This window comes from Haliotis asinina, chromosome 10 (genome assembly GCF_037392515.1).
Source record: "Haliotis asinina isolate JCU_RB_2024 chromosome 10, JCU_Hal_asi_v2, whole genome shotgun sequence".
Lineage (NCBI taxonomy): Eukaryota > Metazoa > Mollusca > Gastropoda > Lepetellida > Haliotidae > Haliotis > Haliotis asinina.
Window position 1 is genome coordinate 5,508,552 of NC_090289.1, and position 17,710 is coordinate 5,526,261.

The 17,710-nt window shown below is 38.6% G+C and overlaps 1 protein-coding gene across 1 annotated transcript in view; it reads left to right on the forward strand.

The window, feature by feature from the left end:
- Window positions 1–17,710, forward strand: part of LOC137298453 (double-stranded RNA-specific editase 1-like) — a 190,963-nt gene that overhangs the window by 153,664 nt on the left and 19,589 nt on the right. Inside the window, exons 3-4 of the mRNA XM_067830722.1 lie at window positions 4,770–5,654; window positions 14,016–14,681. Of these exons, the coding sequence (XP_067686823.1) occupies window positions 4,770–5,654; window positions 14,016–14,681 (1,551 nt within the window). The remainder of the gene's footprint in view (window positions 1–4,769; window positions 5,655–14,015; window positions 14,682–17,710) is intronic.

Sequence of the window (17,710 nt, forward strand, 5' to 3'; positions counted from 1 at the left end):
CTCTGATTGATTACAAAGTTTAGTGCTTGCTTTTATTCTCTGACCTGAACTAGTGCCTGTATGTAGTTGTCAGGCCTTCATGTAGAATTTACTAAAGAAACATGACTACTATTTTCATCGTGTAGACGCTTAGAGACATTGATTTCTTTTTTAAATCTGTGATTAGTGTACTTTTTTCATTACTTCTCATCAAAGTGTTTTCTTGTAGTTAATGCTTTGTAATGTATGGTGAAATATGTTTTATGAAAAATTGAGATGAGAAGTTTTGTTGAGATCCTTTTGGAGAAAAGAGCCATCAGTTCTGTAATTTAAGTCACGTCAAACCCGTTTTTCAATATTTTGTTTGTCTTTATGCCATTACTCATTCTTCCTGATTGCTGAATCTGAATGCAGTGTATAATTAGAGGAACACAAGTTTTCTTCCTTAATCTTGTAATCTGATTTTGAAGATGGTTTCCATGGAAACAGGATTGTTTAGATACACAGGGCTTCTCTTTACTGGGGTCTTTGATTTCTACACATTTCCAACTGTTTCTTAGGTAATACATTCAGATAAACGATTGTATTGATCAATCCAAGATACAGCCATTTTAATTTCAGTATCTTGCATGGACATATCTTTTCAGTCAATGCAATCTATTTCTGTATTTCTGTTGACAATTTAACGAACAAAATGGATTGTGAACTATATGAGACTTCAATACACAGTGATGGCAGATACTAACATAATGCCAAAGATGAGGACTGTTCTTGTGCTAAGTGTATTGTGTCCGGGGGTTTTACTGACTAAGGCCCCTGCAACTCTGTTTCATAGTTTTCTGTATTCATACAAGGAAACATATCCAATATTGCAGGGTCTAATCATTATGAAACTAACCTGAACTTCATGATCTTTTCATATTCCTGGATATGGTGTGATATAAATTAGACTTGGGGACCAAAGCAACATTGCTCCACAATGACTACAACCTAGTCATCTGATGCCAATTTTTGTTAAGAATTCTCAGAATTATCAGATTCATGGCTGTTCCTTCCTTGTAATTAACGTTGCGTTGATTGGCAACGCCATTAATAGTACCTGTGACAGAGCCTCAATCAACAATTCCATTTTGTTTCTTTCCCAGAAAGAAACGTAATAAAGTTTTCTGTTTCTGTCAGCCTTCAATCATGACCTATTGTCCCTGGTTGAGCTTGTGCCATGTGCAGGTGTTTTCAGCCGATCACTTGTCACGTACCCAACAACCAGCATGTATTAACAAAGCACCAGCAGTTCAAATTAACTTCACTGATAAGAGATGACTGATGTATTTTCTGAATATTGTACAGGAATGCCACAAGGGTGTGTCCCAGATTGAACAGTGAATGTGCTTCATACATGAATATATATCTATATCTGCATCTGGCCGCGACTGTCTTGTTTACTTCATAACATCTTGGATATTTCTATATCTCACAGACATTTATAGATCATCAGTCTGTATTTTCAAGTCGGGGGGAAAGAAGTTTCAGCTGATGAAGAGCCTGAATAGTTGAAAGATGAGCAGTGGTGGAAGAAATAGACATAAAGTAGATCAAGTGAGAATAATGACTTGGTCTAACTGTTCCATGACTATGAGGCATCCTCAGGTTGCAGTGTTGATCAGCTGAATCACTGTAATGAGTCTTGACCTCTGTAGAAAAGCGTATGATAGTTGAAGTTCGTCAAGACCTTTGTGTACGACTCGTCTTTAACCCATCTGCTCAATCCACTTCACTCTGCTGCTAATGCAATTACAAAAAAAGAACAAATGGAACCAATTCATTTAATTCCTGGAGACTCCTCAAAGTTCATTTTAACGAGGTAATTGACTTTGTGAAGACATTTTTGGATAATCATTATCTTCCCATCTGTATTTAAGGTCTGTGTTCTTGTGGAAGAACAGACCCATCGTTTGGGGTTCTTTTGTGTTTAACGTAGTCAGCATGTTTTCAAGGTTGAAATTTTTACTTTGATAGCTCACAGAAGTTAACAATATGCAATAGTTTTTAATCTATGATTTTCTATTGGATCAAATTTATCTTGGAAATCAGAAAACATCATCACATCGTCTTGAGGTACTTGTCTGACCTTAGCTGTCTTTTAAATGGAGTTAGGGGCTGGGATAGCCTAATGGTTACAGCATTCACTTGTCATGCCAGACCCAAGTTCAGTTCCCCACATTGCTACATAAACCTGATATTGCTAAAAGGGATGTAAAATCCATGCTCTCTCACTAATAGGTAGATCATCTGCATGAAAGCTGAACATCAGTTTGAACCCTGGGCACATGATACCAACACGTCTTACGAGATGGAACTTGTTGTCTCCCTGCCTGCTGCTTACCATTATGGGACTGATCAGTCTAGAGTCAGTGTAATGTCAAGTCTTAGTAGACTAGAACAATAAATCATGAATTAAGACAGGCATGCACATGCTCTAACATTGACTACTGTTCTGTCAATCCCCCATTCACTTCACCATGAGTATTTGACACTTTCATTGTAATTGACATAGGCTAATGTTTAACTCTGAATATATTAAATTCTGATAGAACAAATAATTCCACTGAGATTTATAAGAAAACCCAGTGAAGTAGGAGACTTTCTTCATTAAACGTTTTGGCATTTCAGAAACAATTTGGATAGAAGGTAAAATAATGTGGTTCAGGGATGGGGAAACACACTATCCTTGCCCACCCCCTACAGTAATATTCCAGTTGGTAAATGGAGATTTCTCTTCTTTACCATAGACTTGTCACCATGTGCCAAGGATCACCACTGTACAGAATGATATTATTGTTGTTTGAAACTCCAAAGACCAAACATTTCTTTCAATGGAAAGTATGTCAGACCTAGCTTCACTATTTTGAAGGACTGAAAATATTGAATAGTGACTGAAAATTTTATTTTGGTAAATTGATCCTTCCAGTTATGTTTTCCTGTGGTAAGGAACAGACTTGACAAGGTTAAAGGACAACATTTTTTTTGTTCCACAATCATAACATGATTCAGTAGTGTATGATATTCAAAAGGAGCTTTGAAAATCAAGATAGACATTGGTAGGGGAAGTATTATCAGTCTGATAAGTACATTACACGAACTATTATCATGAAGAACAAGGCCAAGAATACAATAATCTTGTGCTTTTCTGCTGCATTGGCAAACACATCAGTAACTATACTCATTAACAGCAATAGACAAGGTTTATAGTGTCTTTAGCTGGGGTTAAATCTTTGAGGTCTAGAGCTTAATTGTAAGTGAAAGTGGACCTGAGCTTGGTGATGTTGTTCACCATGGAAGATTTACTGGCTTGTTTAATGTGGTCAACAAGCTAGAACTGAGACTCCTGGGATTGGAGAGACAAGACACACAGATTGCAGGATTACCTTTCAAGTTGATAATGTTCCATCATGGGAAATATTTAGCATATTTGTGTTGTATGTAGGAGAAATGCATCAAAGCTAAGCCAATATCTGTTTTCAATTAAAAAAAAACAAACAAAAAAACATTTGCTGAAATGTGACAATATTTGGCAAAAGTAATTTGCACAGGGTCTTCAAGACTCTCTACTGCTGTATCTCGCTTTATCTATTTCCCGATCAACATCAGTTTCAGATTTTAACAGATGCAGTTCTTGTTAGAAGCAGTGCAAGCCTGTTTGAACCTTCTGACTATTAAAACACTATTGTCTTATAGTAGAATATATTAAGTTTTGAAGTGTTGTTTCACAGATCTATGTATTTATTTACATTGTGTTTGCAAGTGATATGTATCAGATCATGAAATGACTGTCCTGACCTCTGTTCTTTTTGTGTTTAAGGATGATTCTATCTCCCTTGGGTCATGATTAGATTGGTTGTGTGTTTGGATTTTGAAAATATCATCTAGACGCTTATAGTAAGCTCTTAGGCTGAGTGGAAAGCTAGTCACTATGTGAATGTTAATGTCAGATTCGAAAAGACATCCCACAGGATCTTGATGAAGGCCATCGTACCTTCTGCTTCACATTTGATAAGCTTTTAAGTACTCTTCGATGTCTTTAGGTCTGCCTTCACAACAAACATTTGAATTTCTTTATCTCTTTAAATGGACACTTTATCGTCAGAGGATTTGAGTTCAGATTCAAATTGGGACTTCCTTCAAGATTAGGTCTTGCACAGCTCCTGTTCTGATCCTTACTTTAAGTCAACGTCAACTTTAATTGCCATCTTAGGTGAGGAATCATTTGTGTGCTGTTGCTTTGTTCTGCTTACACATACTTGGTGGAGCTGTAGTTCAGACAAGAACAGCATATCTCTTTCTTGTACAGTGGGTAGGTTGAAGAATGATTTTGTGAAACTGGTATGGGTTTTCTGGTTAACATTTCAAGAAGTTTCTTTGTTTTGGTTCTAGCATAGTCATTTTACGTTGATAATTGTTAGATCTGAAATGTGTGAATTGAGAAATAAGTGTTTATGTGATTCATTTTGCTGCAGGATAATTAAAACACGAAGCTTTTCTTACTCAACCCAGTGTGCAACACAAACAAAGTTTGTGTTATGGAAAACTACAAAGTGCAGTTTTGTGACCTTGATCTTTCGACAGTAAACAAGTGGTGTTAGTTTCTGTTGACCAGGATTTCATGACAGTGAACTAGGGCATGGGAAACTGCAGACAAAATAGACTTTGACTCTGGACATAGATGTCAACACTGTTTACATGTTCTGACTGTAATGCTAGACGAATGTCTCATTGTTGAATCTCTTCTGCAGATGCTGTAGGGAAGAAGGCCAAGAAAAGGACAGCTCAGGAGGTGGGTGGGCTAGAGGAAGACAACAGCAAGGAGGAAGAGAGTTCAGTAAAAGCAGAGGAAGGACAAGAAGCTGGGGAGGAGGCAGCTGAGTCACAGACAGACGCAGACGGCGACGACAAGATGCTGGGGAAGAAGAGAGCCTTCCCCACACATGGGGCAAATGGACACATGCTCAAGGCCAAGAAACGAAAAATGCATGGACCTCCCACACCTAAAAATGCCCTGATGCAGCTGAACGAACTGAAACCAGGACTGACATTCCAGTTTGTTTCTCAGACTGGTCCTGTGCATGCACCGGTGTTCACAATGTCCGTCGAGGTGAATGGGCAAGTGTTCGATGGAGCAGGGACCACAAAGAAAAAGGCCAAACTGTTGGCTGCTGAGAAAGCTTTGGGATCATTTGTGCAGTTTCCTAATGCTTCTGAGGCACATCAAGCTATGGGGAGACAGATCACCAATGCAGATTTCACGTCAGACAGTGCGGACACTGATGTCAATTTGTTTAACAACTTTGAAGGTGAGAAGGGCAAAGTGATTGAGACCATGGATACAGCACCTACTGCTGTCCAGAATGGCTCCAGTCATCCGCCTGGACGGAAGGCAGCTGTTCCTTCTCAACCTACTGGAAAGAATCCTGTAATGATTCTGAATGAACTCCGACCAGGCCTGAAGTATGACTTTGTATCCGAGACAGGCGAGAGTCACTCCAAGTGTTTTGTGATGTCAGTGACAGTAGACAGTGAAACATTTCAAGGATCTGGACGCAACAAGAAGCTGGCAAAGGCTCGGGCAGCACAAGCCGCACTGACCAAAATCTTCAACCTTGAGTTCAGCCATGCTCCTGGTAGGTACTTTTTTGTAATTTTTTATGTATTGTGTTAAACGTGGTTATCTGATTGCCTTGATGCCATCTTGAAACGCATCATCCCATTGGGCCTGTACAGTGACATCATGTTTTCTGATAGCTATAAACAGAATATGGCCTATCAGACCGAGTCATGGTCAAGATCAAGGTCGTCAGTTGTGACAAGGGTCTGACTGCATTGTATAAATCTACGTAAACTAATTATGGCAGTAAGATGTACGTGTCTCAGAAAGAAGTGCGACATGCACAGACAGGTGCCATTGATTCCATTTGTTTTAGGGTTATACAAGAAATTTAGTTAGTTTGCAGGACAAGATCAACAAATCATGAGCTTCAGAAGGCCTTTGCCCCCAAAGTACTGCTCCTTTTATATAATCTGTCTCAAGTTGAAGGTAAATGTATTGCCTCGAATTGTGTGCAAAGTCATACAGAGGCACATACAGCAAGCATTGTTGAAGTTATCCTGAAATGAACATAGTGTTTTGACCTTGTTTCACCCCTACCCTTCCATGTAGTGTTAAAATCCTTCAGTGATATTATATACCTTCATGCCATTTGTTTCGCATGACAAGCCAATAAGCAATACTGTTACGTTACTTTTGGCAAAATTGTGTACCAAGTCATGAGCAAGTCAGATGACTTCAGCGATACTTACTATAAACCACTTTTTATACTGTATGTCAACATAATGTCTTTACAATGGAAACAGCATCATAAAGCTTTAATGGTAACAGGTCAAATTGTTCCACAAATGAAAAATATCCAGGAAAAACAATCAGCTGTGCCAAAGAGAGATTATCGTTATAACTACTTTTTTAAAAGTAAAAGCAGCAGTTACAAAGATATGAGATTGGAATAAAATATTCCTAAATACACATGAATAGTTCAAGACATGATTTCTTGAAATCATTCACCAAACTTTGATTATTATTTGATTGGGTAGTGTTTAACTGAATCTACCATAGATAATTTTTGTACAGCTGATTTCTATTTTGAACTAATTTTATAAGAAAATACACACAGCATTTTTGCATAGCAGCACAGAAATACAATGTAAATTGTAGATAATCACTGTCAGTGATGCTTCATTTCAGATTTAAAGCCTTAAATGTTCGATTTTTAAATCACCTATTTGTTCAAGAGGAACAAAAGTTTTGGTATTTTTTTGAAGTTTGAATCTCCTAGTAGGCTGTGTGCACACATTACTGAATAAAAGCATGTGTTATGCAAATATGCAAATCATCAACACCAAAGAGGTATTTGAACCTTGGGATGACACTGTCTTAGTAATGCACTAATTCTAGTACTTTTGTTAGGTTGAGTCCACCCTGGATTGGAACACGCACTTTCAGTATCAGGCACATAATAACGAGCACACCGTGTCACCCATCTAACCCACTCGGCCACTGTTTCTTCCACAGAAATAGAACTCGGACAACTGGTAGTCTAGATCAAATATGTTGCGTCCCTCAAATGCTGCTGTCAGTATGAAACTTGAACATAAATTGAACATGAGTATGAGAATTATAAGCCTAGATTTTAATGGTTTCTAAAATCTTTAAAAATTGCAATACAAAAATATGATGAATTAAACTACATCTGACTACTGGCAGCATGATGCGCAGTTTCCACTGAAGGCCAATTTGACTTCAACCAGAGCACAACTGCGTCTCAAGTACCATCTGTTTACAGAAAACAATTGCTTTTTTGGCACAGAGTTTAACAACTGTTAAGCTTTTTCCACACTGGAACGCAAACTTGATATTCCGATGAAATATGTCTCTCAGAAGGCCAGACAGGTTTACGAGCACGTCCAAATTGAAGATATTCTGTTGCCTCATGGGAAGCATAATGTTGTGTGAGAGTTGCCCGTTTTGGGGTTGTGAATACAGTTATTGACAACTTCGGTAATCATGTATGATGAACGTATAGACCAGACTCGACATAGCTGCACCGATAGCCATAAGAAGAGATTGAAATTACAGATGTCCTGCTCTGACCATATGGCCTTTGTGGTTTACTTCAGCTTCCTGATGGGGAAGATGTAGATAGATGTTGTACAGTCAGTATTGGTATTTTATTGTCGCTCAGGTGCCCAATCCAGAACATTGCAATCATAATCCTAATAAAACCAAAATTGTGCAAAGATTGCGCTTATCAAACCAGTGCATTAGGGCCAAAAATATGATTATTTCACCATTATTAAATGGATGGATGGATCATTTAGTATTGTCATCAAGATACCTGTATCCCTTTGGAATAGTTTCAGCACCCAATTTCAAGTTTAGCATTTGAATCGTGGCTGCTTTTCTATTGGGATTTTGTAACTTTGGTTGATATTTATTTTATTGAAATCTTCTGTACATTTTTCCCTTCAAAATGATCTTAGATCAAGAATGAATTCTGTTTGGTGAATATTTATGTGACAAAGTCTTGAGTGGATTTAAAATAGTTGTCATTAAGTGCAGGAGTTGTGCTCATGTTAAACGCTTTTGATGGTCCATATGTTGTGGAAAACTTTGAATGGTTTCTCCATATCTACACAATGGAGAGCGATACAAGAGTCAGATATGGCTTTCAGTTAATCTAGAAGTAATTTTCGGTTTAAGTAGACTGGAAGTACCATGGTCATTAAATCCACATAAACCAACCAATTAAAATGGGATTTATAAACATTAAGAAAAAGTAATTTCCCTGAAGTGACACTGCCTAATTGCCATGACAACAGGATTCCTGGGAGCGTTGTCCACATTGTATGGATTTTCATCTATTGGCTTGGCAGTTGAATCATGGTTGCCATCTATTAAGCAGTCTTGATAGATTAGGTTCTGATTTCACCTTTCATTACCTCCCTTTGATCTTTTGTAATTTGAACAACTGAGGCTGTTCTTGCAGTTCGATGGAATCTGAGCTTTTTGTCTTGATAGCGACTAATGATCATAAGAATATTTGTATATAGATTGAGTTTCGTCAAAATGTCATCTTTCAGGAGAATGGATAGGAGAACTACTGTATTCTATGTTACATTTGATTCTGATGAAGTTATTCCATGAGTGATGTTGGTTTAGAATTTCATGAAATATTAAACCAGAGACTGCTTGTCAAAATCAATAAGTGTCCAGATTTTTCTTGTCACGAGAATGTAGGTCTATATCATGTGAGTGTAATCTTGGTAAGTGTAATGTTAGCTTGTGATTTATGGAGAAGAAATTCTTATGTCACTATGCCTAGAACACCACACTAGTTCCATTCTTTCTGGACATAAACCCAATAAGTCACTTTTTTAACAACTTGTCGGCTTACTGGTCTACATCACTGACGGCCAGATTTGATGATATTGGTGGAAATCCCAAAATGAATTCCAACCTTGATCATGTATTTGTCGGCATCATGCCAGTGTACCTGATATTCCCCAAGATGTGTATGGAGATCTGCATGTCCTAGGTTCAAAATCCAAATTTCCACCTGTTTTAGACCCTGATATCTGGTAAGTCCATGCCGAAAGGATTAACTGGAGTGGTCCGTGCTTACTGAAGTGTACAGCAACTCTTTTTTTCTCTCATTCTATGTTTCACTTTTTCTCACATTCTCTTGCTCTTCTTCCCTCCATCCACCCATCTCCTCATGTTCATCTTACTGACTGCAACAAAATCCACTTGTCCTTGTCCATCTTCATACTCTGCACCATGTTTATTCCAGTTTGTAGTCACTAAAAAGCGTAACCTTTCTGCAACAGAATGATAATAGTCTTGACACATGCTGAGAGTGGCTCCCTACTTTCAAGGTTTGCACAAGTTGGATTAAGTCTTTAGTTAAATCTTGACTTGAATAAGGTCTTAAATTTTGATAAAATCAACTTAAATTTAGCAGCCTTAATCAACTCTGCTTTTTGATAAATATGTTAGAATATGGTTTTATTCTGGTAGTTGTGTGATGGCATGATGTTGCAAAAGAAAACTTGATGTACGGCTGTATTAGACAGTTTCAAAAGGCACATGGCTGTTACTTTGGGCCTTAAAAAGTGTGATCATAACTTAAAATGGTCTTAGAAAGGACAGTTTTTGTGGCTAAAACTTTATAAGAAGCATGGATACTTTGTCATGTTCAAGGAGGCATTGACCGCGTACTGTAACCTACATCATGTTACTTCATGCATGACAAGTTATGCTTGGAACATTTCCTTTCTTCCGATGAAAGATCAAAATATTTCGAGCAGTTCATATGGTGGTTTGAAATCAATTCAATTATTTAATCAGACAACAAAGTTAGAAATGAAAGGTGATAAATTGTACTTGAATCATGTTTTCCAGTGTTATTCTCTGGAGATTCTCAATCAGCTGGAGATCAGTCATCTTAATGTCTATTTCACATTTGAAATATTGTCAAGGCAGTTATTATGTCTCTGCTGCCTGGGTGATTCTGCCGTTCAGCATGATGTCACTGAGTCTAATAACACAATGCCAAGGTGGTGTGTTGCTGTCTTTTCTGGCACATGTGATACTAGTAGCCTAGTGGTTAAAGCGTTCGCTCGTCACACCAAAAACGGGTTCCATTCTCCACTTGGGTACAATGTGTGAAGCCCATTTTCTGGTGTCGCCTGCCATGATATTGCTGGAATATTGCTAAAAGTGGCATAAAACTAAACTGACTCATTCACTCACCCAACAAATCTATGTGCATCTCTCCTTGTGTCCCATGTGCATTCAAATGATCCTGAGTCTTGGTAGTATATTGTTTTCTTGGTCTCCAACCAAATATGGATTTTAAAAGTGTGAAAATTACTGTGGTATTATTTTAAAACATCAGGGACAGTGCAATGTTATTCATAGTGTGAGAGAGGAACACGACTGATCTCAGTACATGGTCTTATTAAAGGATATTGAATAAAACATGCTTTAATTTCAACTCAGAATGAGGGAGTCAAAGGTTCTGTACAGATCAATTTTAGTTCAAGTGCATTTTAAATATATCTGCAAGGCCTGTATTGAATTCTCTGCTTTTGAACAAATTGTCCACATTTCATCATTTAAGAGTAATGGTTCCAAGTACCCTTAGCGGTACTAAAGCTTGGTCCCTGGTACAGGGAGTAATGAAGTCACTTCCCCAGTGGGGATTGATATCCATATTGCATGCGTTACAGACTTTCTTGTCAAATATAGCCCTCCAGGGAGTCTATGATCATAATAGCTGGCTCTAGCTGGAATTGGGTAGTCTTAGGATATGTCAGCTATTTTGAAACTGTTTTCGTTGCTTCAGTCTTTTCCATTTTCTATGGTTTTTCATTAAGTGATGAAGTAATGCAGAATGAGATGTCATTTGGGAGCTGCATTGTTTCCAGGATAGTGCAGTAGTTAGTTTAGCAACATTGTTTTATTTGCTTCAATGTTTTCAATTTAAAATGATTTTAATCATGCTGTAGTCTTTCTTTTCTTTTTATCAAGATTTTACATTTACTTGCTGTCAGTCCTTTTGCTGCTTGTCAAATGCTTGATTACTGGATCTTTGGGATTCTTAGATTCAGATGATTTGACAGCAAACCTTCAACACCCATGTATTTGGGTGTGATAGTTGAAGCCCATTCCAGAAGGTTTCTAACTGGAAAATTGGTATACAGTGATTTACACTTATTCACTCACTCACTCACTCACTCACTAGACTGACAACTAGTCTCTGAAATGAACATATTTTACTGCAAAAAGTTCATATTGAAAAAAATATATAATAAAAGGAAATGGAGCCCTGAGACTTCCTTCATTTTGAGAAGCTAGGGGAATCTAGACTTGCCCCATTTTCTAGACTTACGTGGGCTTTCTTGGATATATTTGCTTCAGGTCTGTACGACAGACTACTCACTCACTTTTTGGAAAGGTTTTGGAAAAAGGAGAATTTACCTGTCGTCATCTGGAGCCCGTCATGTTGATCACCTTCACAACAGAGTACTGTGGGCTTCACCTTCCTACAAGCTTAGAAAATCTCTGAACAAATTCTGTAGTTTCATCAGTGCAAATTTGTTGGCTTCTTGCTAAATAAGGAAATCTCTTTCGAATTTTCAATAGTTGATGCTAAAATCAATTTATCTTGACTCTGAGGCTGCTTTGGTTGACTGACTACTATCAAAGAATGATTTATGTGTAGGTCTCAAGTCTTATCCATGACTGACTCAGATCCTCTTGATGCAAGTTAAATTACTGTGAAGGGAGAGAGTTCTTGTTCATAAAAAAAACCAAAGCCACTCAACAGGACGAGATAGTTACATCAGAAATGTAGGAGGTGTTTCTGGCATGAACATGAACCAAACAATACTTTCCATACAGTGGGTCTTTCTAGACAAAAACTGATGTAGTTCAACAACATATTCATAAAGTGTTTTAAGAGAGATACTTACTGTACAGCTCTATTGTGATGTTGGATCATTGTTCCAGAACCTGTTATTGTTGTGTGAGTTTTTTTAGCAATAGTCAAGATGTAGCAAGGTGTAGACACTAGACATGGACTTAACACAGTGTCTTCAGCAAACAATTGAATCAGGGGATGCTGTCTTGAAGGAACTTTTACAAAGGCAATCCCTACCTCCAATTCTTTAACATTGCACTAAGGTTGCCTTAGTGACTTCCGATCATCTTACAGTCACCTTAGCACTAAGTACAACAGTGCCCTGATCCTAAGATATGAAGCCTACCACTCCTACCTAGGGAGAACTGACTACTGTAGAGTTATTGTTATACACGTTATTGTGATACGTAGGATGTCACTGAAAATTTTAATGTCTTGATTTTATTTAAATCTACTGTTGGAGGGGGTTGCACTCCGCTCTCCACCATTATGGGTGATTCTGATCCAGTCCAATCCTCTGCTCTTCTCTGATCTGCTTTGTTCTGTCCTCTCTTCATTTTGGGTTTTGCTGATGAACTCCACTATACCTCTTCAACTTGGTGCTGCTCTGCTCTGATCTGCTCCATTTTGACCCACACTTCACTCCATTCTGCTCTATTCCATGCTACTCCATTCTGATCTACTCTTCTCCACACTGCTCTTATCCATTGCTTGCTGATTTCTTTCACTGCATTCTGATGCACTCCATGCTGCCTATCTCCCCTGCACAGCTCTGCTCCATTCGTCTTCTTAACTTTTCTTCGATCTGCTCCTCTGAACTGCTTCACACCACACCACACCGAAACACTCATCCACCTTACGATTGGATGAACAAAACTGCAGCAATCAGTGTTAAATGTCCCATACAATGTTTTCATCAGCCAGTACTAATAGGTCAGATGTGTCGTCATGTCCTCTTCTAATCTGTGCGATGTTCATTACCCAGAAGCTAAATGAAGCTGTGCTGATGTGATTGTGAATTATACAGCAATGTGATTATGATGCTAAGCTGTTGTGATTATCAAGCCTCTGGTTAAATGTGGCAGTTACAGCCAAGTTGAAAGCACATCAGTACCTTGTGTGAACAATTCCTGATAAACGTCTTCCTGGCCTTTGATTTTTCTTGTAATAATTTCCAAATTTAATTTTTTAGAGTAAACTTATTTCATGTGTTGTTAACTACACTGATGTCCATTGGAAGCAGATTGACCAAACTTGGAAAAGCCCCTTTCCTTCTGTGCAGATGCCTTACTGCATTTTGTTACTGCTTATGAGTCGGCACATCAGCAAAATCTGTGTTTCATAATGACTATGTCACAGTTAATTTTTGTTTTATCATCACATGTAGTAAAGAAACTTTTGGAATGAATGTGGACTGTAAGCAAGTAACATGTTAACCATTATTATATTTTGGTTCTGGGCATGTTGCTCCCTAGTACCACTCGATTGTCTCCCATGCATGCAGGGTCATGAAGCAAAATAGACTCGTGTGTCATAAAGGCATTTTTATCAAATCTTCTAGCTACCCTAGCCACATATAATCAGCAAAATATTGAGTCTAAAAAGCATTTTTCAAGGCAGCCTCTAAGAAGTGGTGTGTTACATTGCCTTGTCAGGCTTTGCAATCCAGATGTTATGTGTCAGCTCTATTTCCAGACATAACCAAACTCCTTTGCCTTGTAGTTTCACCTGAAAATCACTAGTTCCCCCTCTTTCCTTAGGTTCAACCTCACTAATAAGAGATTTAGCACATAAACTTCGATTCAAGACTATTTCTTGGCTTGTGAATTTGGGTAGGAGCAAATCTAAAGTGGCAAATGGATTTCTGGTATTCTTCCTGACAGTGAGAAATTGTTCCCTGGATTACATAGAGTGGGTTTGTCACATCTGACAGGTAATGCAGAATATAGTTACGTGCAGAAGCACCACTGACTATTGATCCTTGTGTCATGAACTTTTCTGTTACAGGTACACTACCAGTTCCTCGTGATGGTGCTCTTCAAGTGCCCCAAATCCTGGCGGATGTTGTATCCAAGCTTGTTCTGGACAAGTTCAGTGAACTGACCGATGGCTTCACCAGCCAGTACGCCCGTCGGAAAGTCCTTGCTGGCTTTGTGATGACTCAGGGTCCAGAGACAGACAATGCTCAGGTGATCTGTGTCACAACCGGCACCAAGTGCATCAATGGGGAATACATGAGCAGTCAGGGCCAGGCAGTCAATGACTGTCATGCAGAGATCATGGCCAGGAGGTCTTTATTGAGGTTCCTGTACTCCCAGTTAGAAATGCATCTTGGTTCTGACCCTGTGGCAGAGGGGTCCATATTTGTCAAGAAGGAAAATGGAGGCTATAGTTTGAAGGAGAACATTCAGTTCCATCTGTACATAAGCACAGCTCCTTGTGGTGACTCCCGGATATTTTCCCCCCATGAGAAGGAGGCAGAGTTGGCTGACAGACACCCCAACAGGAAGGCTCGAGGACAGCTGAGGACAAAGATCGAGTCCGGGGAGGGGACGATCCCAGTGAAGACGTCAGGGGCGATCCAGACCTGGGATGGAGTACTGCAAGGGGAACGTCTGCTCACCATGTCCTGTAGTGACAAGATTGCCAGGTGGAATGTCCTTGGTGTTCAAGGTGAGTAGATCGTCATAATGATCTTTGTCCTGTAGTAAGAGAATCACTAGATAGAACATCCTTGATTGGTGTTCAAGGTGAGTGAAGGTCAGAGTTCTCTTGGTAAATCTAGTCTCTTGGTAAATTTTTATTTCAATGTCAGTCTGAATAACACAACTGGCAGAATATATTCTAATAAGTTTTAAAATTACAATCTGATGCTATACATATAGAAACATTCCATCACATGTAGGGTAGGGTAGTTTTACTACATGGTAGCAAAATGATATACACTGTGTGCAGCTGTGGGTTATCCCAATGGTCAGTGGTCATGCCAAAGAACTGGATTCATTTCCCGACAACCACTCATACAGCATCATTTCTGGTGTCAAACACCTTTCCATCATATGGTTTAAAAGCCACATGGATGTCATGCATGAACAACAAAGCAAACCTTAAAATTTTAAGACCCATGAAGGTCGGGGTAGAACAGGCCTTCAGCAACCCAGGCTTGCCATGAAAGGTGACTATGCTTGTCGTATTAGGCAACTAATGGGATCAGGTGGTCAGGCTCGCTGATTTGGTTGACACATGTCATCAGTTTGCAGTTGTGCGGATTGATGCTCATGTTGTTGATCACTGGATTGTCTTCTCCAGACACGATTATTTACACACCGCCGCCATATAGCTGGAATATTGTTGAGCGCGGTGTAAAACTAAGATCCCTCACTCACTTTTAGTTTTAAAAGAAGCCAGGACTGATCTCTGGTCATCAGAAGGTACACTGTTTGGGAATGTCTGGAAATGTCAGAATTATCCTAGTAATTGCTTCAAATTAAGGTTCCTTTATTTAAAGGTGGGAGAATCCTTCATATATCTTCTTCCAATTTCTGATAAGGGAACTCTTGAGTGAGATGTTACACTTTGTGTAAATCACACATATGGGAACTACATCAGCATCTGCATGCACATCATCTACTGCACCAAGATATGGTTAATGGACCTATCTCTCCATGTCCTCCTAGTAATGCAAACAGTTGTTCGGCTTATAGGATCTTTTTTAGCAGCTAATGCTTCTGTCGAATCGTGAAGACGCACCCTTTTTCGTTATCATTCACACCTGCTGTGAGGGAAGATTCCTACGAACATTTTTTATTGGATTAATGGAAGTAAATTTGCTACATGTGTTTGCTTAGACGGGGCTGTTTGTTAGATCAACTCACGGTCACGTCTGGATCTGACACTTCAATTATTGTTAGGAAATTATCATTATGGTATTCCCTCAGGGAGGTAAACTGAACAGCTGAAGGCTTAATGGTTGCATTTTAAATGGGAGGTTCTTAAGTTGTGTCAATTATTTGCCTGCAGATGATTCTGGGTTCGTTTGATTTTGCCAAGAAGGTAAATTTATTAATTGGCTTTTAGACACTATTTGTTGAAATACATAGTGCTCAAAAGGAAAGAAGTGTAATTATATTACATTTGTTTGCATTCCGTGCTTGAAGTTTATTGGATTTGTGTCTTGCATTGGTATCAATTGGTGGGAAAGAATTAATGAAGTAATTATATTCATATTGATTGGAAATGTATCAAGATTGAATTTGGAAAAATGTTTTGTGTACAGTGTAGGATAAAAAGATTTTCATGAGCTGGAGATCACAGGGGTCTTACATGAAAAGCTAACAGACCTTTTCTCAACATCTATAGAACAGGCAGAAATAGTCAGGAGGATGAAATTATATCTGTTGGTGTTGAATGTTCTCCTCTGCCATTGCACTGAGAATATTGGCTTCACTGTTTCCCATGCTACAACAAATTACCATTGTTAACTTGAAAAAATCATAATGGCTGCCACAGCAGGATTGCTTTTAAGAATGAGAATCAACGATATATTTCAGAAAGCAATCATAGTGTGTAATAAGAATGTTCAACTAAACAGCATCTTATTTTAAAAGTATAAGCTCCAGATTGATCAAAAATATCATCTGACATTCAGTCACAGCACATGTCTGACGTCATTGTGTCTACAGTGACGGGCCTGAATGTATAGTTAAGGTAGATACAGGATCATTGAGATCCATCCATTCTTTGGGCTGTACAAGATACCTTCATTTTGGTTGAATGCTACTTGCCTTACAACTGTCAGTATTTTCTAGGACCAGTTCCATGGTGTAGTGGTTAGAGCATCCACCTATAGAGAATGGAAGGTTGCGGGTTCGAATTCCAGCCACATCGTACCAAATGATATTAAAATATGGTACTTGCCTGGCACTTGGCATTAATGGGTACAAGGACTGGTCAGTTCAGAGTCAGTATGATGTGTCAGAGTGGACTATTTATGCTTAAGCGTGGCATGGTAATTCAGTGTGCTAGCACTATAAAACCAGCTTAAATCTGGAATAGTACAAGCAGCCACGTATACACATGCACATTCTCATATGAGCAAAATATTCTCAAAAGCAATGTTGAACCACATTTCACCTCACTGGTAGTCTCTAGCAAACTAATTCTGAAACTACACTTGTTATTAGTAAATAGGTATGGCACAAATTCCTTAATTTCAATAGAAGTCAAGAAGTATTGATTTGTGCAAGTAATAAGTATGATAAGGACTATGGGTATAGTTCATATCTGTACTGAGAAGTCAGCCATTATTACTGATATTAACACAAAGTGACATTGTTAACACTGAAGATGAGGAATTATTACTTCTGACTTGAGAGTGGATTAGTTGGGTTGTAATGAATGTCAGCCCACTCTTCTCACACTTCCTTTGACAGACAGTACCAGTGTCATTAGAGGTAATTAGGTCATATGACTGTCATATTAACATTGGCAGAGAATAGAATCAACTTGAAAATTATCGACAAATTTCAGCCAGGTACCACCTCTCAAATCCCCAGAAAGACCAGAGTTGTCCATGGATGTAAGACAGTCACATAATGAGCTTTAACAAACTCCCCTTGAGGGCTGTTTGAGAGAAATTTGCCTGGCTGAAACGTGTCTTGGGTGATTTCCCCTGAGGAGTAATGTGGTAGAACCTCCATATA